Here is a 23,580-nt window from a genome sequence, read left to right as displayed (position 1 = left end):
AGACTGATAAGTCAGAATCAGGCACATGAACATTAGCTTGATCTTTATCTTTAACAAAAAAACTGCCTTTTCTGCCTACCTCTTATATCTCCCTGCTGTTTAACTTTAAACCAATTGAAAATTTCTCAGAGATTTGCTATAAGGGCCCTTTTAGAGCCATGGTGTAATACCATATGTTTTTTTTTTTTTGCTCCTAGGCTCTCAGCAAACTGCTGTGGCCAAGGGAGACAAACCGCACCACAGCCAACTAGATGAGTTACACGACTGTGCCACGGCGTAACCACTCAGCAATCTGCAGCCACATACAAAAAATGGTTCCCAACCTCTCCCATTCACTTGCATTGGAGCAGATGGGAACACAGTTCAGTCTGTGCGAATACACTGTTACTGCAGGTCTGAAATGGCCCCAAATTTCAGTGGAATTAAAGGCAGAAAAATGAATGAAAAGTGTTGGGTTCTCTTCTGTTCTATGAAGCAGGAAGGGGGGAGGACACAAAGGAATTTCCTTGCTGTATCCTCCCCAGTAGAATACAACATGGGTTGTTAGCACAGCCAATCACAAAACAGGATTTGGGGACAGCTGTACAGATGCTCGAATATTATAAGACAATCACAATCCTTCTGGGGGAGATATCTGATCCCAACACAGGCCATGCCCCTTATGAGGGGTCCCTACCTTCCCTGTTTGGTAACAAGAGGATCTGCAATGCCTAATGGTGGACTGGAACACCCAACAGTCCCACCCAAGGAATTATAACCAATTTCACTGCTGGGGTTCTCTGCTCACAACTGAGATCTATATCTATAATAGAAGCCAGGAGCTAACCATGCACTATAATATCATTTCAGGTGGACTGGCCCTTTAAGAAGATTGGATTGTCAGCTCCTCTGGGTAAGCTCTGATGTCAGTGTTCTCTGTAAAGCAACAACATGCTTGTTATTCCCCATATAATTCATTATGTTTATCAGTGACCCCAGGAGAAGGTCAGATGTGCTGTTTTCCATCATTCTGTAACATGACGCTTTGTGGTCTACAAATATTTGGTGAGAATTTTTTTTCCATCCCAAAAGATTATTCTTCTAATGCTAATACTGCGGATGGGATGGAGCATAATACTGGAGGGATCTCTGTGGCCCCTAATATTCAGAAGGCTGTCATAGGATCCAAGTGACAGGCTGGGTTAATGAAATGTAACATGAACATTTTAGAAGAGTTAATATCAGTTAATAAATAGATAAAACTGAGAGGGCTGCCGTCACCCTCGTTGTATTGCTTCCCACCCTGAAGCAAGTTATGGAGAAGATTCACCCAAGTAACTGTAATTCAGTTAATGCTATTGTTATTATTAATAATAATAATAATAATAAACAGGATTTATATAGCGCCAACATATTACGCAGCGCTGTACATTAAATAGGGGTTGAAAATGACAGACGAATACAGACAGTGACACAGGAGGTGAGGACCCTGCCCCGAAGAGCTCACAATCTACGAGGTGGGGGAAGTAACACACACTAGCAAGGGAGATATGTAGCGGTGGGAAGTGGGGACTGGTTCAAAAGACAGAAGAAGACAAGTAGGCAAGTTTGAAAAGATGGGTTTCGAGTCCTTATTTAAGTGAGAAGAGGAGGAGCAAGCCGAATAGGACAAGGAACCATTCCAGAGAGTCGGGGCAGCTCTAGAAAAGTCTTGGAGTCATGCGTGTTGTAGCTGCAAATGGATCCCTGAAAAAAGGCTCATACATGATTTATATGGTGAGGGAGGATGGAGCTGCATCGCCTTATCACATGAGTCTTCCCTGTACAACCCCATCTAGAATAGTTCTTGAGGGGCACCACAAAAGTTTTTAGTGGAAATCCTGGAATGCTTAGCTTACACGCATTACATATACATAGATCCTAAATTAAGGCATTAAAGTGTAACTCAAACAGTGTTGTAAGTTTTTCATTTGTGTCTGAAGCCTTGTGGAGGAGATTTCCATCAATTGTCCTGCAGCTGAGTTGTCACCCATAAAGGAAGTAATGGAAAAGAAAACATATAGCATTGCAAATGTAGTAGAGCCCGAGTCCTCACCCCAAAACTATTTAAAATGGAATAAAATAATTTTTGTTGCAGATTCACTGTAGCCCTTAACCACTTAACTCCCTAAAGTGTAACCCTAACATTTAAGAGACCCCGCGACCTTACTTTATCCAAAATAAATACGTTTTTTCTTTGGATAGAATTTACATTTTTTTTACTGTAATATAACACTTTACTTTATAAAACAGTGAGGACAATGTGTCAGACCAAAATGAGGGACGGCTGAGAAGGATAAAGGAACAAAAGAATTCGGACAGTCATTTGGGAACTTTTCACACCAGTACTGCAAAAAGTATTTTTTTGGTGTTAAGAACAGTCTGCAATGTATGGCTAGAAGCTAAAGGCTCTTTGACTTTCTAGCTAAAGTTGAATATTCTAATATTTTGCCTTTCTTGGTTCTCTATGCTCCCTCTTGCTTTTAGAACTTCAACAATTATACGTTTCCTTTTTTTTCAATTACTTTTTTAACCCACATTACCATCTTCATTGGGTCTCTGTACCTCCTAATGTAAAATAAGAAAATCATGGCGGCAGGGTGCTTCATAATAAAACATCACAGCACCCAGCTTCAATACTCATTCAAAAGCCATCAGCTTTGATAGTAGTGAGATAGCACTGGGGGCTAATAATATATCAAATTGTCCTAATGGGAGGATCTCAGTCTAGAGAGCCGGGCATTCCAAGGCAGAATATATTACTTGTCTGCTCTAGAACATGCACCTCTATGATGAAAGAACTGAAATCCAATCAATGAACAAGGCAGGATATGTTATTATTATTATTATTATTATTATTATTATTAATAATAATAATAATAATATAATAATATTTTTTAAACGGGATTATTATAGCGGCAACATATTATGCAGCGCTGTACATTAAATAGGGGTTGCAAATGACAGACAGATACAGACAGTGATACAGGAGGAGGAGAGGACCCTGCCCCAAAGAGCTTACAATCTAGTAGATAGACAATAAGCCAAGTATTGGATGAGCTGGATGATCATCCAGCCAGCAATCTATGCGGGATATATCAGCTTCTAATGCACGCTGTAAGAAGCTCACAGTGTGCTATACAGGACATTTTCAGTACAGGAGAAGAGTCTGTACAACTGTGCAAAACTAAGAGTTCAACTTTAATTGGTTACCAAATCAGACCACCCTCTACCATAAAGACATCTAAAAATCAGGTCAAAATCATGCAGATTTGGATGTGAACTGTTGGATGTGGACATGCAAAATATGCATGCATGCTTTGGCTGCCATATTATATAGTCCCACAGCCTGCAGAACATCCAAAAAAACATGAAAACCCAAAGAACTCTTTAATGCATAGCCAAGCTCCAACTCCCTAATTCTGGCTGAGGTCCTTTTATTTTTTGTTGTTCCTTGTTGAGAGTCATTGACCATTATTAATGTACGAGAAGCAGGAGGAGAACCAACCTTCGGAAAATGATGTCAATACTTTCAGAGCACCTTACGTTTCATGGTTTCCGAACTGTTGGGCAGGGTGAGAGACAGTGCATGCAGTTTCCAAAATGAAAAAGTTTTGCCTAAATTTTGACATAAAAAGTAATAAAAGGAACTGGTAATTTTTTGCTCTTCTCATTGTTACATGATAATTCTGTATAATACAGCATGCAGTGGTCATGTGAGATATTCCATGTGTTAGTACATTCTGCCACGGCTGTTTTCTAATAAAACATTATCAGGTTTCACTGTGAGCCCTCACCACCCCCAGGACCCAGCAACAGTTCCTTAAACTACTCTGTGTCTGTGTGTGTCAAACTTAAGTACCATCATATCCTGGGTGGAGCCTGAAGTTACAGAAAAAGCATTAAAAAAACCCCAGCCTGTTACAGCACACAGGAGGAAGGAGAGAGAGAAAGAGGGGGCCGGTAGAAGCATGTTCTAGCAAGCTGGGAGACAAGGCCGTCAAATTACATAGAAGAGAGTGGGAGCAAGCTACATACAAGGCACATAGAGAACAGCTTCTTTAAGAAGAACTTTGGCACTCACTTCTAGGAGTGCCAGACATCTCCAAGGCAGACGAGAGCTGTACCACATCTTCACCCAGGTGGGATGCTGTTTACTTGGCTCAACTTGACCTCTCTTTTTGGTATGCTTTGACCTAGACTTACATCGCCTAAATCTTGGGATTGGACTGTTCCCCATGGAAGTGGATGCTCTTGTAGTATAAGGACGATGAGATCGAAACAAACCTTGATGTAAATTAGCCCCCCAAAAAATTGGAGAATCCAGATAGGCAACAAGGCAACATTCAAAGCTTGGAAGTCAAGAAGGTTCTTCTTTTGGCCGTGTCGTAAAACTTAGACCATGGGGCTCCAATGGATGTGGTTGTTGGTCTTGTTGGTGGACCTTCTCCATGTGGCTATGTCAATGTCTACGTGCAAAGCAGTGGACATGGAACAGGTGAAGAAGAGGAGAATTGAAGCTATCAGAGGACAAATTCTTAGTAAATTGAAGCTCACCGAACCTCCAGATGTAGAGAGCGAGGAGATGACAGTCCCCATAGAGGTCCTGTCCATTTACAATAGCACTGTGGATACGATTCAGGAAAAAATAAAGAAGGAAAAGCCCGTTGGGGAGGAATATTATTCCAAACAGGTTGAAAGGATTGAAATGATCAGGAATGGTAAGATAACTATAACCTCATGAATTATATTTCTGGGGAACTCTACGTATTGTTTAAAATAAGAAATTATTGTATTACTGTACAGCCAGTAAAAGCTTTGTTCTTAGGCAAAATTATTTTGAACAACAGAAAAGTTAGAAAACAAGAAGAGGAATGAAGAAGGCAGGATTATAGAGCGTAGTGCTGTTTTGGAAAATGTATCCTAATAAAACTCAAAAGGTTCCTAATATTTACCGAAATAAAACTGCTTGGGCTGCAGTTCTTAGAAGTTTACACAGAAGCCCAACACTGAAAGCAAATAAAGACTTTGCAGAGTAAATTATAGAGTGGTGTGTTAGAAGCCCATAGCACCTAACCAGCAATCTTTTTTGTTCTGAAGAAAAGTACAATCTGATTGGTTGCTTGGGTTGCTATACTTTGTACATCACCACTTCTTTTCAGCGCTCCATTTATTCTGCTCTGTATTACTATTTCTTTTCCTTTATCAGTTTCAACAAAAGCATATTTCGTTTGCGCTGATAAGCCTTTTTTTGCTGTTTTTAAGGTAATTTCCACATTCAGCTCACAGTATTAAAATCTGCGATCGCCATAATTATCAAATTCAATCAGCGTGATCACCGCTTTATAACATTCACTGTTATGTACTTGGAACACACCATAGGTTATAATGGAGTTCAGGCACTTTTAAGTGTTGAAAAGTTTATTGACCCTTCTAAAAAGTTGAGATCCAGTAGACGCAATGTAAATCTATTGATCGTCATTTTCCAAGGTTGCGATATTGCCAGAAGAATTGGCAATCAGTATGTGAAAGAAGATTCAGATCACTTATTTCGTATACTCACGCTCAATTCTAGCCTGTTTGCCAGGGAACAAAACCGATTCTTTGATAAAAATTCTGATAATAAAGTGATAAATAAGTTTCTAAAAGTTGCAAACAAACAATAATGTTTTAATAAAGTAAACTACGTGCTTTGATGAATTCTATTGACCTATCACATATACATGAAAAGAGAGCTTTAGGAAATGTAAGATATGTTACTTAAAAAAAAAACAATTAGAAACCATGTTTCATTTTTAAATCTAGAATGGAAAAATGAAAGCTGATTGATTGCAATGAAACAACATGAATGTTTTAGAACTCCTTTCAAAGATCAGCCCTGACATGATCAATCATAAGAACAAAGTTGTATACTAATCTATGTATGTTTTCCAAAAACATGCAGTTAGGGTAATTGGCTTCCCCCAAAAAATTGACTTTAGACTATATTAAAGACATATGACTATGGTAGGGACATTAGATTGGGAGCCCCTTTGAGGGACAACAAGTGACATGAATATTGACTTTGTACAGCGCTGTGTAATATGTCAGCGCTATATAAATACTGTGTAATAATAATAATCTATAGCAACTGATCAGAAATCATTTGTGTTTAATTAAACTGAACTCAGAATTACAAAAATGTAATTTTTGATAGACAATTGTCTCTTTGTCATAAAATATATTTACATTTTCTTGAGGGCCATGTCATTGACTGGTGGCAACAGAAAAGAAACACTTGTTTGCTCCTATGGTGTTGCTCCCTTTCTTATCAAAACATTGCCAATGCTTACTGACCAGCAAAAGAGCAACGCCGAAAACTAACATCTCACCCATTCAGTCAATAGACCTGAATTATTAAAGCTCTAAAGGCTGAGAGGATACACTTTCGACAGTGAAGCTGGCTGATGCAGCAAGCCTGGAATGATTTTTTTAAAAAGTAATTGGCTAATTGTTATTATCAATCCTGGTCCAGATCCATTCCAGGTTTGCTGGATCACCCAGGTTCACTGATGAAAGTGTATCTTCTCCAGCCTTGCAGAGCTTTCCTAAATCAGGCCCAATAAGAGAACCACACTATAAAAGCCAGTTAGTGTATCCTGTGCTTTTCTTTAATGATCCTATTGCTGGCAAGTTGGACCTACATGTGTGACATGGGTCTAAATTACATTTTTATGTAAGAGTATCAATATACTATTCCTTTCCTGTTAATTAATCATCTTTTTTATTTACTACAATCCAAATTGTGCATGCAGAATTTACATTCCATGATACTAACATGGTCTTCTATGTTCCATTGGCATAATAAAGTCCTTGAAATGCTTAGAAATAAAAACAGCCCAGTGGTAACATTTTCCTGTAAATGATGATATATTCAGCCAGTGATGTGACAGCTTCCAGCATTGCCTGATGGGGCGAACCCCTAACTGATGTCATGAACAGAGGGGCTTATTATTGTTATCACAAATTTTTCAGCATTTTGGAAAATCTATATTACCAGTTGGCATTTTTTTTCTCTGGGATCTGAGTGCTGGGTCAGGAGTCTCCAGAGGAAGATGGAGAATAAAATAATTCCCAGTCTGTGTGGGCATCAGATTTGTATTGGGCACAGAAGGATTGTGTCTATTGGTATGGGAGACAAAGAGGAAATATCATACCCGGCCATAAGAATATTGTCAGCCCCTGTATGACCATGTTATATTGTAAGCCAGGTTAGATCCAGTAAAGGAGGTGATGCTAGCAGAAGGGTGTTCTTTTGGGGGCAACAAAGTCTGTGTCTATTTGTTTCAATGATGTAAATCCAGTTCTGATGATCATAGTACAATAATATTGACGCTTGTGTAGAACTGAATGTTGTGTTCAGATCTTGGTTCATGAACGAGGACGGTAAAATGAGAGTAAATCATGAAAAATAAATGCTGACTGGTTGCAATGAATCTGAAACATTTCAATACTAACTTACATCCAGTTTACGAGGCACCGGCATGGGAATGAAAGGGTAAAAGGAACCATATTGTGACCACATTGCATCTCTTCCTGTATGTTCTCTAACCATTTCCTTATCCATCTGTCCTGCTCCCCTTCCTCTTTTTAAAGCTTTTAATATCCCATGTATGCCACTGGTCACCCTTCCTGCTTTTCCGCAATTCCCCAGCTTTGTTTTATCTATTTTCTGTTTGTGTTCTCTTTTCCTTAAGCGAAACTCTCCAAACTGATATGGACCATTTAATCAGTTCACACGAGAGAGTCAGGTTCACCAGTGAAGTGAAATACTGTTTCTGGTGAATGGTTGGATTAGCTGTGAGTTCTGAATCTCAGTTTGTTCATTCCTAGTCATGAGTAGACTTATTGTTAAAATGTATTTGTCATGTATGTCAATGGGGTACATGTCAGTATTGCTAGATCAGAATATAGGCTTACTACCCATGATAAAACAACTGTTGTTTTTAAAGTTTTTGTACTTGGAACACTTGATTTATCATAAAAGACTGCAAAAGTCTATTGTTAATCACCTAACTTGTCTTAATGGTCTTAATAGTAGACCTGAAGTGAGATAAGAGGACACAAGTATTGTGGATACGGAGCCTGCATGTGTAATTTGCAAACACAGCTGTCTCCATGTACATATGTATAAAGTAACCTATACATACATTGCCCAGTGTTTCTCAATCAGAGTTCCTCCAGACGTTGCTAGGGGTTCCTTGAGCAATGAGCAATTTGTGACTCTCAGGTCAGTTTAAGTGACACCAATGATCTTTATGGCTATTTGTAAGGATGACATTCTTCCCAATGGCCAGCAAAGTAAGAGGATATAGTAATTAAAGAAGGATTTCCCTCATGTAAAAAGGTTGAGAAAGGATGCAGCAAGTGGCCCCTCCACTAAAAACGAGTCCTTTGGGCCCCTTCCCAAATCACCTAATATATGCAGAAGTTAAGCCTAAAAACTTACTTTAGCCCATTCTTTCACATCTCTGGGTGTAGTGTTACCATTTTTTGGGTACAATCCTTTGGAATATAGATATTTCTTGTTTTGAAAACCTCTGGCAGTTTATTTTTTTTGGCAGTTTCCCTTCACTTTCTTTGCCATAGGCACAACAGGAAATTGTAGGCAATATAAAGGGAATTCATGTCCTCCACAGTTGCCCCCGGATCAGGTGGCCTATTTATGGAGACTGTCTATAGTACCTATAGCCCTCCTATTATATGCTAACCTCTATTGGGAAAATGTTGGAGAATTAAAGTGTATTACTGAGCATTGAGCCCAGTACCTAAACCTTCCCTGTACCATCAATCTATAATTTCCCCCTGCCTTTACCACTGATTCAAAGCTAAACCTTCCCTGTACCACCTGTCCTTAACTCTGCCCTCGCTATACCACTGATCTATAGATAAACCTTCTCTTTACCACTTACCAGCAGTTCTATCATCTGTTGCAGTTTTTAGCAATTATCTCCTTGCAGTGCCAGTTATAATTCCTTTTTAGTGGAAATGTAGCTATGTAATTACTTTCTCATGAAGCCGCTTATTATCAGCAGGAACATATTATTGCCCCTTATCAGCCACTCCACCCTCATGGAGTCCCTTGGTAGTTATTACACCCTCATGATGTCATTGGTCTTCCATTACTACACATGATGAGTAGTTACCAACAATCCATAGTTACATGTTTATTTACTGTACCTCCTACAATAGTACAGTAATAACCCATTTTTTCAAACTTGCCTACCCATCTTCTTCTGTCTTTTGAAACCATCACTACTTCCCAACACTACATACCTCCCATCCTTTTGTGTGTGAAATTCCCCCACCTACTAGATTGTAAGCTCTTCGGAGCAGGGTCCTCTCCTCCTATATCAACGTCTGTATTAGTCTGTCATTTGCAATCCCTATTTAATGTACAATGCTGCGAAATATGTTGGCGCAATATAAATCCTGTTTAATAATAATAATAATAATAATAATACTGATGAACAGATTCATTTACCATCTACCTAGTAATGGCACATGACTAAATCCTCCTTTTCATAGCAGTTTATAATTCAGTCTATACAACAAAAACATTGCTACTCGGTCCCTATACCTTACCACTAGTGTATAATTTCACCCTTTCTGTAATAATGGCTCATGGCTACATCCTCACTTTATCACCAGTCTATACTTTCACTCATCCTTTACCACTGATCCATAACTAAACCTTCCCTATACCGCCAATTTTTAATTCCGCCTTCCCTATACAACTGATCCATATCTATGTACCACCAATCGATCATTTCCCCCTCCCTTTAGCACTGATTCAAAGAAAATCCCTATGCCACCAATCTATAAATCTACCCTTCCTATACCACTGATCCTTAATTAAACCTTCCCTGTGCCATCAATCCTTAATTCTTTCCTCCCTATACAACTGATTCACAACTAAACCTAAATACCACTATATAAATATAAAACTCTACAACTAAATACCACCAATTCTTAAATCCTTTACCACCGATTCAAAATTACACACTCTCCCTACCACCAATGTAAAGTTTCCACTGGCCCAACACTACACTATCCTTTTACCACCAATCTTTAATTACCTTTAATCTAAAGATACAATTATATCACTGTACCACTATCACATAATTATACCATTAATGTTGCACTAACCCATTGCTACACCTCATCTATGATATTAATTAGTATTTAGACCCCACTAATCTGTGCCACTATTGCATAGTTACACAATCATTCTACCACTAATTTACTTTATTTTTTAGTATTTGCACCATCCCTGTACCATGTATTATAAGTTACTCAATTTTTATACCAATGGCGTTCCGGTACACCAACAGTGTACCATTTCTGTATTGTACACCTGATCCATAGTTACACCATCACTGTATGATTGATACAGTATACCATTATTTACATCATCACTGTACCCCTGATTTAAAGTTCCACCATCCATGTACTATTTCTCCCTAGGTAAACTATCACCATTGTTATGTTCTCATTGTAGCACTGATTCATAGTTATACTATCACTATTGCACTGATTCTTAGTTACACCATCATTATTTCATTTATTTTTCCTTACTTCATCACTGATCCACAATTACTTTATTATCATACCACTGATCTATACTTACACCATTGCTGTACTTCTGATCCATAGTTATACCATTTTTTCATGACTATTCATACCTAGGCCATTGCTTTGCCACTACTCCATAGGTATGCCATCCATGTACCATGTATATGTTCCTAATCACCTACCAGTTATCATCACTGCTTCCCATTATCCCTTTCCTCTGTCTCAATGGAAATGTTGGCCTGCACAAATGACTGTACATAAATGGAGCAGTCATTTACACCCAGCAAGCATGGTATCGAACATCAGTGGTCCCAATATTCATGGGCATAATTTTTTGAATGTCTTGATGTCTACTTATATGTCAATTAATGACAGCTTCATTTATCTATAGATGTGTAAGTAGCCTTACATTCATGCATAATGGCCTGCAGAACTCATAGCAAAAAGTTGTACTTGTATCCAATTTTTACTTGATGCTGACGTAAAGGATAACTCTACTTTTGTAAGATTGTTACAATAATATGTAACTTCTACACCAACTATTTCACCATTTAAAAATGGAAATTGATGTTCCCTTTCATAATGCAAGCAGCTGTAATTTTTGATAACCAAATAACAAACAAACAAAAAAAAACTTGCTTCCTTGCGACCATGACATCTGGGGTCATTTATTGTGCAGAACTTCCCCAAAAATGTCACTTCCTGCTCTTGCTTGAGGTTCATTGGCCACCCAGCAGTTTTTTCATCATTATTACACCACTGGCACTAATAATGAAAGTATAACAGGCCAATCCCACTCAGCACACAGGAAGGAGGAAGCAAAATGAATTTACTCGCTAATTTATGTTACATGGACAGCAGGCAAAGTGGAGTTATGCTTTTAAGGGATTCTTTTGCTAGAGTACTAAAAATAAACTCAAAGTATCCTCTAAAGGAAGGATGTTAACGTTTCTAATTTTGTGAGCTTTGAAAACCTCTGGCAGTTTATTTTTTTGCGGTTTCCCTTCACTTTCTTTGCCATAGGCACAACAGGAAATTGTAGGCAATATAAGGGGAATTCATCTCCTCCACAGTTGCCCCCGGATCAGGTGGCCTATTTAGAAGATACCCCTCACCTATTCTTCTTAGGAAAGTTCTATGATTTTAGATTTTCTCCCACTTTCTTTCTCAGAGACAATGGTCACCTTTACAAATAGAGATCTATTCATAAAGCAGTGAATCTGACATTAATGATGGACCTGTGAGATTCTCTATCATAAAATGTCTGGTGATTGTCAGATTTGCTTCTTTGCAAATAGATCCTATAAAGTGGGAAATTTATTAGAAGGGGACAGAGATCTAACTACAAAACTTGGCAGAAGATTTGACAAAACTTTTACCTAGAGATGCACTTGAAAATGTGACTTCACATTTCTATATATATGGGGTACATGGCATGGGGCGAGGGAATGTCTGATCCTTGGATTCATCTCTATTGATGAGCTTTGGATGTCGCTGGTTTCCAACACTTCAGATGTCTGATCCTTTACTGATCACTGTATATAAAACTGTGACATGCAGGAATTTTACACAACACACTATTGCAGCATAGTGATAAGAACAACTAAAATAAATTGTTGTAATATAGGAATTGTATGTTGTAGAGAAACAAAACATCCATTGCACTGCAAAAAAAATGATTAATGCAAATGGATCATAAGAAAAATCTACAACTAACAATACTACTGACAGCACCTCCAAATCATCAATTCCCTAATTCATTGTAAATAAAAAAACTTTAGTCATTAGGACCACAATCTTTCAGCACTAAGGCTTTGTACACATCAGATTCTACTTGCTGTAAATGATCTTCTGTGATCGTTTCCAGCCACAGGTGAATAAAAGTCGAATGAGTGGTGAAAACAATACATTGTTCTGTTGTTTAGAAAGGAGGGGGGGATGAACAAATGGCTCCCTGCTGCATCCTTTCCCATATGATAGTACAGTGGTTGTTCCCGCTCCCTTCATTGGTGAATGTCAGGTGACAGCTATGCTCATGTCAGATTTTCACCCAAGATGATTATTTCTTTCAGGTGACAATCATCCAGCAAGTGTGCTCAGCCTAAGGCTATGTTCAGGTAGACTTTCAAAATATGCGGTACCATAGCAGTTCACTAGTTTTGAAATGTGAAATCACCATCACCACAATCTTCAAGAGCCATATTTTTGCAGCCGTATACCAGTCATGTGGTTGCATTTGCAGTTTGGCAGCACACTCAGATGCTCCATCTCAGGTTGGTCTCCTGCTGAACCACCTCCATATTCCTAAATATAAATACGTTCCTGACTCCTGGCAAGCTTTTAAGTGCCTAAGAAGCATTTGCAAGGACAAATTACTTGTTTCTGCTATCTATATATATATATATATATATATATATATATATATATATATATACACACCTTTATTTCCTGTGCAAAGACATTGCTCGTATGGTGGCTTGCAAACATTTGGTAAACCATGAACTTTATGGCAGCTGAATTTAAAGTTATTCGTCCATCTGAACATAGCCTTAGTATGATATACAAAGACAGAGCCTGGCTTCTTTGACTATGAAGCCACCAACCTGGAAATACATATACAATGGGAATTCAGAACTAGCTGTATATTTGTTCCTGATCAGTGGCTTACTAGGTGGTACAGATCGGATGATAATCCCTGAGTCTGCACCCTAACAAACCAAGTCAGCTAAAGGAGATCTGAATTTTTTCATCCTCATGCGTTTACTTTAACCCCGCAAATAATAAATGTGGATAACTCACAGAATGGAAATGACCAACACCATAAATGACAGATACGGAGGTGTTAAATGGAAGATCTAATAATGCTTTGTGTTCTCTAACTACCGGAACTTCAATATTACATGATATAACTGCTTTACACCCCTAATTATTGTGAAAAGTACAGGGATTTTCCCAGATTGGTAATACCCTGTGCATCAGAACATTGATATGCAGCTCAGGTGATATATTTAATACCTGTTGGCACATTTCCTGCTGGTATTACTAATGCAATGGCATTAGTAACACTTTAAAAACATCATGTATGGTACAATTAACTGCACCATGGATTCAAAATCAAGTCACCATAAAAGTCATGTTTAATTGGAAAGATCTAACAACTTACAGCCATAGAGATCAAATTAACAAGGCATGCATTGATTGCCTTATAGCAATTGGCAGGATTGTGGAAGTGAGAATACTATAGTTTAATTTAGGATATTGGATGTACAGCAAGGATTTCTTCAAAGTCATTTGTTATTTTCTATCACATGTTTTGAATCCTGGACCAGAACCATTCCAGGTTTGTTGGAATGGATCTGGTCCATGCAGCCTTGGAGAGCTTTAATAAATCAGGCCGGCTGTATAGATCTATGTGGGTCATCAAAGAAAACATGAGAAAAATATGGGAACTAACACTACCGATATCACCTTCTGAAAATTCTAGTTCTCTGGCTGGCTTTAGTACTTTAGTAACCATCTCTGAAACCAGGGCATGATTACTTCTGCAGCCAGTGACTTTTTCTACCCTTGTTGCTGATACAACATCCTGTAGATCAGTTTATATGTATTAGGATGTGTCATGCTGCAGAATCTATTAAGTGGCCGGACTCAAGAGGTTCTTCTCCTGTCCCTGGTGGGGGGGCGTGGTGGCCAGAGCCACGGACCACCAAATTGTTTGCAAAATAAGAGTGGGCACACATGCCTTCCCGCAAAAATTTGAGGGCATGGCGTTCCCACTTTTGCCCGCCCCACTACACCCCTGACTGTAAGGGCTATTCCTTCCTGATTATCACCATAATGGGGGCATTCTTCCCACCAACCATGAATAAATGCATTTTTATTGACCTGAAATTCATTTCAAGGGTTCGTTGGGGTACAAAGGTTCAGAAAGTCTGGTCCAGGTGTCTGTCCTTTTTTTAGCAACAAATCACATGCATGCAATCATATTTTCCCTGCAAGCTTTATGCAATAAAGTAATTTCTATTAATTTCTACTATTATACTTTGTTTCTTTCATTTATTAAATAAGCTCTCTTGTGTATGGGGTTCTTGTTGCAAGCCCCCTACATAAAAGTGTTTATGGGAAGTCCCGGTTACCCATAGCAAGCTGCTTCTCATATATGTTTCTAGCGCGGTGTGGATAAATGAAAGAAGCAATAATGTGATTGTTTCTCCTCCACCATGCACCTTATTTAAATGAGGCCCACAGATGTACGATCCAAGATCATAGCTTACACCGTTTAGGTCTGATGGTGCAGAAATGAATTAGAGGGCGAGGGGATTATTTTTATATGAGCACATGTAGAGCCAGGAACTCTATAATATTTGAAATTTGATTTAGAGGAAAGCCAGTCAGACGAGAGGTTGTGTAGCTAAGTACTTTCAATGGCTTCGTGAAGGAGGGGAGCTGGGAATAGTAAACTATTTATTTGACCGTCTGTCTGAGCCCCCGTGCCCCGTATCCCATATGGTTTCAAACTATGAAGCGATTGTTACAAAGACTTCCCCAACTGGCCGTATCGTAAACACGCAGGAGCTGCCGTCTGATCCACACGTGAAGTGCAGGCCCGTCTGGAGCACATGTGTGTAGCAGCCCATTACACTGACAACTCTGTGCATTCTCAGCCGTACGTCTGCACACATCACAGGTCCCCGCCTGTTTTCCATTGGTCTGCTCACACCTCGGCCTGCTGCGCTCACATTACTGCCAGGCCTGTAAAACCATTTCCAGGGGCACTGTGCTGCTGAGCAAGCTAATGATGCTGAATATGTTCCATATTGTAACAGCCAGACATAGAGCGGCAATTCCTGTACAATGCTTGATCTTGGAAAAATCTGTACCACGCTTTTTGTGCTAATGCAGACAATTTTAAATTCCTAATTGGTCACTGTATTTTTTATGTTTTTTAAACAATGTTCCTATCCTGTTCCAGAACATTAATAATGTTAAAACCTTGTCAAACTGTCTGCACAAGGGAGTAAAAACAACAAAGGAGGTCAGTAATACAATAATGTCAAATATGGAAGAATGCTGGCAAAGTGGCTGTAGGTTCAAAGCCCAGAAGTGACCCATCTTCATGGAGTTTGTATAGGTTGACTCCAGGTGCCTTTGTTTCTTCTCAAACTATAAAGATATGTGGGTTGGTGAACTGGTTTCTACCTTGCTAATGCACCTTCAGTATGTCGAATGCAAAGTATAGTAGAACACATCTATGGCGCTGTACCATCACCTCAATACTTTACCAGCGGAACACTAACCAACCCCTATTTATCCCTGTAACCACCAATCCTCATAACCTCTCATCCACACACCCCTTACAAACTACTAATGAGCCCCCACCAGTGGTGGGACAAGATCCTTCAGCACCCAACTGTCCACCCATGAGTTATAAATTGTTTTCTGAAGTGCCCATGGTGGTGGATTATTCTGCCTACCTCTTGGACCTCCCCCATACTTTGCAGTAGGCAATTCAGCCATTCACTTACTCAAGGTGATGGAAATAAAGACAACATTTAGCTATGGAAAGCTAACTTGTAGAAGCTTCCCGGGAGCTGGGAACTAACCACAACCTCTGTTACTATTGTTTCTATACCACTGGATGGATGAAGATGCATAGCAGATATGCTATATGGACAAACCTATGTAGATACTCCTATTGAAGAATTCAGTTGTACAAAGCCAGGTCCAAATAGACTTTATCTGAGGAGTATAGTCTGGATGATCTTAGTGGCCTGCACAGAGCCCGGGGGTTCTCCTTAATTCACATTTATGCGATTAAATGGAATGCAAATTGTGATTCCGGTCTTCTCAAACAATTTCTAGCAAACCTATAATGTTATGGGAAGTATCCACAAACTTCTGGCCATATAGTGTGTCACCATCATGAGTAACATGTGCACTAATCCCAGGGTTTCCCCAAGTCTTTGTAGCTGAGTTTAATGGAATGAATGGTATTTTCAAAATCCGCTTTCTGTTTATAATGAGCTGCAAACAAACACACCCTGACATCATGTTATAAGAATCCAGCTTTACTGGGTAATGAATGGGAAAAATTACAACTACGGATGAGTGTGGAAATTTTGACCAGGTTAAAATTAAACTTGGATGTTGAAAAAAGTGAAACGTCATAGTAAAAATCAACTTTTCATCTATAATCACTGACATTTTTAAAAATAATTGCAAAGAGATCACCAACAACAAGAGGCTGTGGAAATGAAGAACCTTCTCCTAACTTTAGCTCCCAGATTTTTGGGGATGCTTAGATAGGGGCAGTCATGTTTTAGCGGCCTGGTGTTGGCGAGAAAGGACTGGACATACTCCCTTCGTTCCCCCCTTTTTACTATCTATCCAGATTCCATGTTTGAATGGGTACCATTATTATAGAGACCCCCTAGTTATTCAAATTAATATGCATAAAAACACAATTTTCAGACCTTCCAACCATATTATTTGAATGATTTGTGTAATAGATCATTTCATTGTTTCCCCTAAGCTGCAGTCTCCAAATGTCTTCATACTATCCTGTATAATAGATTTGTACATGAAAGTCACGTTGACAGGAATGTTGCTGATCAACTTAGACAAAAACCTTTTATTGAAAGAAGTCCGGAGATGCTAATGATCTAAAGTCCTATGCTAATGAAGACCCCCAAGTGGCTTTATAAACATATTTCCGCACCTGAAATTTAACTTTGATTAATTGAAAACTGAAATGCTTTTTTAGGACATGGTCCTGCAAATCTCATTAATCTCCCTCCCAACTTTCTAATCAACACAATTACACTCAAAATGATGGCAGGAGGCTTTAAAAAAAAAAAAAAAAAAAAAAACAAAAAATGGGGTTTCCTGACTACACTGTAACTATGATTTAAGCTGATAACAATGGTAAATAAAGCTATTTATAGAAAATTGAACTGTATGATAAAATTATCCTTCTGAACTTGAACACATGTTTATAGAAAGAGTTATTGATGTGTGAATAGCCCGTTCACTGGAAACTTTGTTTTTTTTATTGATACCCCAGGACTTACTGCACACGGGATGGTGTCTGGGGATGGGCTGGCAGCAAGCCAGGAGCCCACAGATAATAGTACCAATATTCCAACAGAGCCAAGCCCAGAAATCAGAGGTCATACACAAAATATCTGTCCACCCAAGGAAGTACACAAGCAGAGTCGGGGTCATAGGCAAAAGATCAGTCCAGGCTGCATACAAATGATAGGTCAGGAACAGCCAAGTTCAGCAACAATAAATCAGCTGAAACCAAACTTAAGCACAGATTACCCCAACTATACACTACAACAGGCACTGGGAGCAGAGAGGCTATAAAGTCTCAGCAGCCAATAGCAGTGCAGGACTGAGTCTGGAGCTGATCAGCCTCTAGAGTCCCCTTCAGCTGTGCACAGCCTAACAATGGATGCTGGGGATAAGGTACATCAGGCTGCACGGCTAAAGGGAAGCAGGGGCTGCTGCAAATGACAATCGCTGGACAGAACAAACAGTGTTTTTTAATGCGATGGCACACAGCACAGAGTCACCGTACAGATGAGCATTTCCTAACATTACCCCCTCCTGAGCAGGGTCCTCCACCCGCAGTTTTTCAGTATTACCACTTTGCATCCTTGTCTGACACCTGGAAGCCTACTTTAAATTTTACAGAACTCTAGACTGGGGTTTGTCAGGAATGGTGGAAGGGTTTTAGTTTTTGGATTGCACACAGTGTCCAGGTTCTCTGGAATAAAAACAGAGCCCTTCAGACCTTCTTAATCTCTCCGACAGCCTGAGGAAGCCCAAATGCATTGACTCCTTGGCCGGAGAGGGAGCTGGGCTTGCCTCAGAGGTAGTGAGTGGTCTGGAAGGTGCAGAAAGTTTCTTTATGCAGTGCTCAGGAAGTCTGCAATCAATCCTAAAGGCCAATTGGATAGTCTCATTCAAGGGGTCTGGTAAAGGGTGGTTGACAAATATCCTTAATGGCATTGGATAGACCCAGGCGATTTGGCTTCTGAGCGCTGGCTCATTCCACTGCAAATGTACAGCCCAGCAGCAGAACTCTGCAGCATATTCCTCCACTGGCCTATAGGCCTACTGAAGACTACAACTTTTGCCTCTGCAGTTGAAGCCAGGCCATATCAGCATACAGAATCCCCATGGCCTTGAAAAAAAGCATCCACTGAAGAGAGGGCTGGGTCATCCTGAGGCAGATTGAAGGCCAAGTCTGGGAATCACCCTGGAGTAGGGAGATGACTAGGCCCACTCTCTGGGACTCCATGCCAGATGAGAGTGGCCACAGCCGAAAATATAACTTGCAAGCATTCGTGAAGTTTACAAACTTTTGGCGTTCACCTGAAAATTTTTCTTGCAGGGTAATCTTGGGTTCCACAGCAGGATCCAGATCCTGCTTTTAAAGCTCTGGAGCCACCACACGCTGTGCCAACTGGTTAATAGCATCTGTCAGGAACTGTATTTGTTGGCGGTGATCCTCCATAACAGTGGGTAGTTTTGGCCTGTTGTAATGTAAGGCCCTAGTCAGCAACCAGTCCTCACCAGACACCAGTCCCCCAATCTATCACCGCAGTCTTCACCTATAGCAAGCCCCCGCTCAGCCTCGGGAGACTTGTTGCGTCTCCCAGCACTCGGTTGCCCCCAGGACTTAGTGCGCAGAGGATGGTGTCTGGGGATGGGCCGGCAGCAAGCCAGGAGCCCACAGAGAAGGGAGCATGAAGATTCCAACAGAGCCAAGTCCAGAATACAGAGCAGAGGTCATACACAGAAGATCCGTCCATTAAACGAAGTACACAAGGGCAAAACACAAGCAGAGTTGGGATCACAGGCAAAAAGTTTGTCCAGGGTGCATACAAATGATAGGTCAGGAACAGGCAAGGTCAGCAACAATAAATCAGCTGGAACCACACTTCAGCACAGATTAGCCCAACTACAACAGACATTGGTGACTGGGAGCAGGGAGACTTTAAAGTCCCAGCAGCCAATAGCAGTGCAGGACTGAGTCAGGAGCTGATCAGCCTCTAGAATCCCCTTCAGCTGTGCACAGCCTAACAATGGATGCTGGGGATGTCATAAAATACATCAGGCTGCACAACTAAAGGGAAGCAGGGGCTTCTGCTATCTTAGTTCTCCTGGCTGCTGCAAATGACATCCCCAGACAGAACAAACAGTGTTTTATACTGCTATGGCACACAGCACAAAGTCACCGGACAGATGAGCATCTCCTAACACCCAGTTATGAAAGTGTTGACTTGCTAAAAAGATTGTTCCTTTTTAGTGGCCTGACCATTTTCTTGCAGATCTCCATTCCTAATATCAAAAGATGACCATTGGTCTATCAAGCCTATCTCCACTTTGGAGCAGATATTGCTCAACACTTATAATGATACTTACCAGATATAATGGTACTTATTACTTACACAATAATGGCAAATGCCAAAGGCTTTGATAGAGATCAAGCATGTTTGCTTCAAACACCATTTTGGCACTTGCCAAAATGTAAGTCTATGGGAACTGATTGCCACTTTTTAATTTGGACTTTGTAGCTGGAAGAAGTAATGATGGGCACTCTACTCAAGGGAAAGTTACTGATTGTCAAATTATTTATAGTATGGAAGACAATCACTAATCACCATAAAACCTCATCTCTCTTCATTACATGTAGTGGTATCATTGTGGTAATCAGAAAAATAGAGAACTGCACCAGCAGCAGAAAAAAACATTCAAATAATATCATATGTTCATTTTTAGGCATTCCAAAGAATTGTCTCCTTTGACAAATTTCTGCTGAACTATTCAGCTGCAAACATCAGACAAAACAAACAGGCAGAAAATGCAGAGTTTTGAGATATTAGCTTCAGCTAGAAATAGTGCTGACTCAGATAGTAGGAGCACTGATGACATTAGTCCGCCAAGATCTACCTAGAAGATATTGAGCTGCCTGGACACCTTGGGACTGGGTTGTCTATTTTATATATATTCAAGTGTAAGATCTTCTGTAATACTTTTGATCGTTGTTGACCTGTGGACTAGATCTGGAACCATCCAAGAGATTAGATGTTTCTTTTCCTGTAGACTTTAGGTTTGTGTTAAGCACTGGAGGAGGGGTGACTCAACTAGGGGTCCTTTACACCCATTTACCGTATAACGTCATGACACAGTTATCTGCAAAGTTCAATTGTTACAGGTTGCCATCCCCTGGCAGCTGACACAGGATTATCTAAGGTGCAGAATCTAAGTGACCCCAGGGTCTTCACCAGCACACACTGCAAATAGTCAAGGGGTTGGTGACCCTATTGGCCACCAGGCTGCTTTGCTACAAAGGGGTCAACACATTGCGGCCCCCTGCACCGGGAAGTGACACAGATCAGAAGACCTCTGCTTGTGAATGGTGATGAGGCCAGAAAACAAACTACTGGCTAGGCCGTATCTGGCCTAAAGGCCAGAGTTTGCCGACCCCTGGTCTAAGTGATATATTTGTGAAGTTAGGTTTTGATGGTGGCTGAGAAGGCCTGGCTCACATATAACATCATAAACCAAATACCAAGGTTGTGGTCAGGGCTTCATGTAGGCCACACCAAACTCATTAAACCATGTCATGATTTTTTGCACAAGGTTCAGGGAACAGGACCATTCCCAAACTTTTACCTTTGAGGTTGGAAATGTACTGAAAGTGTTTAAAAGGCTTTATAGGCTATTGCATTGACAGCACCCTTCACAAGAAACCCCAGAACCTAATAATGTTACTATCACACATATAAAAATGTACATTTACTAACCTGGCAGAGAATGTTGTCTTGTCATATTGTTCCCTAAACTTATTAAACCGAAACTAAAGCTACAAAAATTCACATTTACCTTTGATCCCGCAGATCATTCAATGGCACTGGACTGTTCCTCGTTCTGGTCCCGTCCTGTCCTGGAAATCTTCTTTGTCCCAGTTGTCTGTTGTCAGTATGACAGTGTGGCGAATATCTATGAATCCCAACAGTTTAGTTGTATTTTATGGAAAAGTTAATTTAACATTGTCTTTATTATTTTTTTATTTCATAAAAAGCACTTGAATCTGTGGAATTAGCTGTTATGTTAATCTGTTTGCTATATAGAAAAGAGGGAGAGAAGTTCAATAAGACAGGCAGACAGTTAAGGTGGGCTATGCCCAGGAACCTGCAATAGATTTTTTCATCAAACATATGACATATATGCAATGTTTTACAAGGAATCCCTATTATGAAATAGAGAGAGTGTCTTTAGGGATCTTGATAGGTAGCTATGCTTTCTATCTTTATGGATTATGCATTTAAATGTTTATGTATAACACAAATAATAATGCATAGATTGATGTGATTATTATCTCTTCAGAGCATTCGCAAAGTAATTCCAAGAATGAATTCACATTCACCTTCAGTGCAGAGCATGTAAGGAAGGTCGTGGTAACTGAAGAATCGCTGCACCAGGCTGAACTGCGAATATTTCGGAAACAGGTCGAAAAAACACCGCGAACAGAGATTAGAGTGGAGCTGTACAAGGTGAGCTAATGGGGACACTGTGGGGATCATCAGCATTTTTACTGCACAGGTTATGTGTAAGGCTAAGCTCAGACAGGTGGTGGGAACCCAGGCAGAGCCCTGTGATACTGGGGGTGAACCTTGCCAGGTGCATGCCCACCCCAACCCCTGCGCTGCTTCCAAATGAACCAAAATTTTAACATTTGAGAGTAGACGGCAGTGGGGGGTATTGAAATGCTCTCTACGGCTATTCAATCTTTATGGGTAGCACAGTGGCTCAGAGGTAAGTACTTTGGCCTTTGCAGCCCTAGTTCCTAGGTTCGAATCTTGGCCAGGACACTATCTGCATGGAGTTTGCAGGTTCTCCCTGTGTTTGTGTGGGTTTCCTCTGGGTACTCTGGTTTCCTCCCACTTTCCAAATACATGCAGTTAGGTTAATTGGTTCCCCCCCCAAAATTGACATTAAAATGTTTTAAAAAGACATATGACTGGGGTAGAGACATTAGATTGTGAGCTCTTTTGAGGGAAAGCTAGTGACATGACTATGGACTTTGTGCAGCACTGCGTAATATGATGGCTCTATATAAATACTGTGGTGTAATAATAATAATATGGATGACCACAGGCAAGCACAGTTCACTGGCATGAGGAAGTGATATTTACAACCCAACTTTACCACCTGTCCTAACTCTTGTCTACTGATAAATGTGATACCATAAATCAATAAAGTTCATAAATATGAGCCTGAAGCCCCTCACTTTTCTCCTTCTAACCTGTTTCCCATACATACACAAAGAGGAGCGGCTCACATATATTTCAATCATCTTTTAGGGGAAATGGAAAGGAATCTGCCCCCATACCCCTGAATCTGGTAAACTTCATAAATAGTATTTATTACAGAATTGGTTTTATTAAAGTAGATCCACTGTAATTTACATGTTTGCTATGGGTGGGTCTGCTATGGGTGGCCCCTCTTGGCTAACACTTTACTTTTATTATAAATTCACCATTCTTATATAGGTATGCTCGCCAGGTGTCTAACAAACATTGTCCTCACTAAATAAATCTGCAGCTATGGAAACATTATCAGCTTTTTTTTAATATTACAAGGATAAGAGAATATAAGAGAATTACTACATTATATCAACCAATAAACTACTATCTGTCCTAATGTCCCAATATAAATGAAGGGTGAACAAATAAAACTCTATATTTCTGTAACCACTTCTGCTCTCTGACACTCTCTGTTCCTTGCTGGGACCTGTACACATCCTCATTGGAGATGATACTAACTGGATAGCGTTCATCAAAATGTCATACGCCATGCCAAACCTACATAGCCATAAAGTCTGAATAAATATATTCATATAGTATATTCCAGTATATTTAAAACAAAATT

The 23,580-nt window shown here is 39.9% G+C and overlaps 1 protein-coding gene across 1 annotated transcript in view; it reads left to right on the top strand.

Moving 5' to 3' along the window:
- Window positions 1-3,945: 3,945 nt before the first annotated feature.
- The window catches only part of TGFB1 (transforming growth factor beta 1), a 30,786-nt gene continuing 11,151 nt past the window's right edge, over window positions 3,946-23,580 (top strand). Inside the window, exons 1-2 of the mRNA XM_072429366.1 lie at window positions 3,946-4,739; window positions 22,036-22,202. Of these exons, the coding sequence (XP_072285467.1) occupies window positions 4,421-4,739; window positions 22,036-22,202 (486 nt within the window). The 5' untranslated portion in view covers window positions 3,946-4,420. The remainder of the gene's footprint in view (window positions 4,740-22,035; window positions 22,203-23,580) is intronic.

Source organism: Pyxicephalus adspersus, chromosome Z, assembly GCF_032062135.1.
Source record: "Pyxicephalus adspersus chromosome Z, UCB_Pads_2.0, whole genome shotgun sequence".
In the NCBI taxonomy this organism is placed as follows: Eukaryota; Metazoa; Chordata; class Amphibia; order Anura; family Pyxicephalidae; genus Pyxicephalus; species Pyxicephalus adspersus.
The sequence above is the reverse complement of the archived record's forward strand: the minus strand, read 5'-3'. Positions and strand labels throughout refer to the sequence as shown.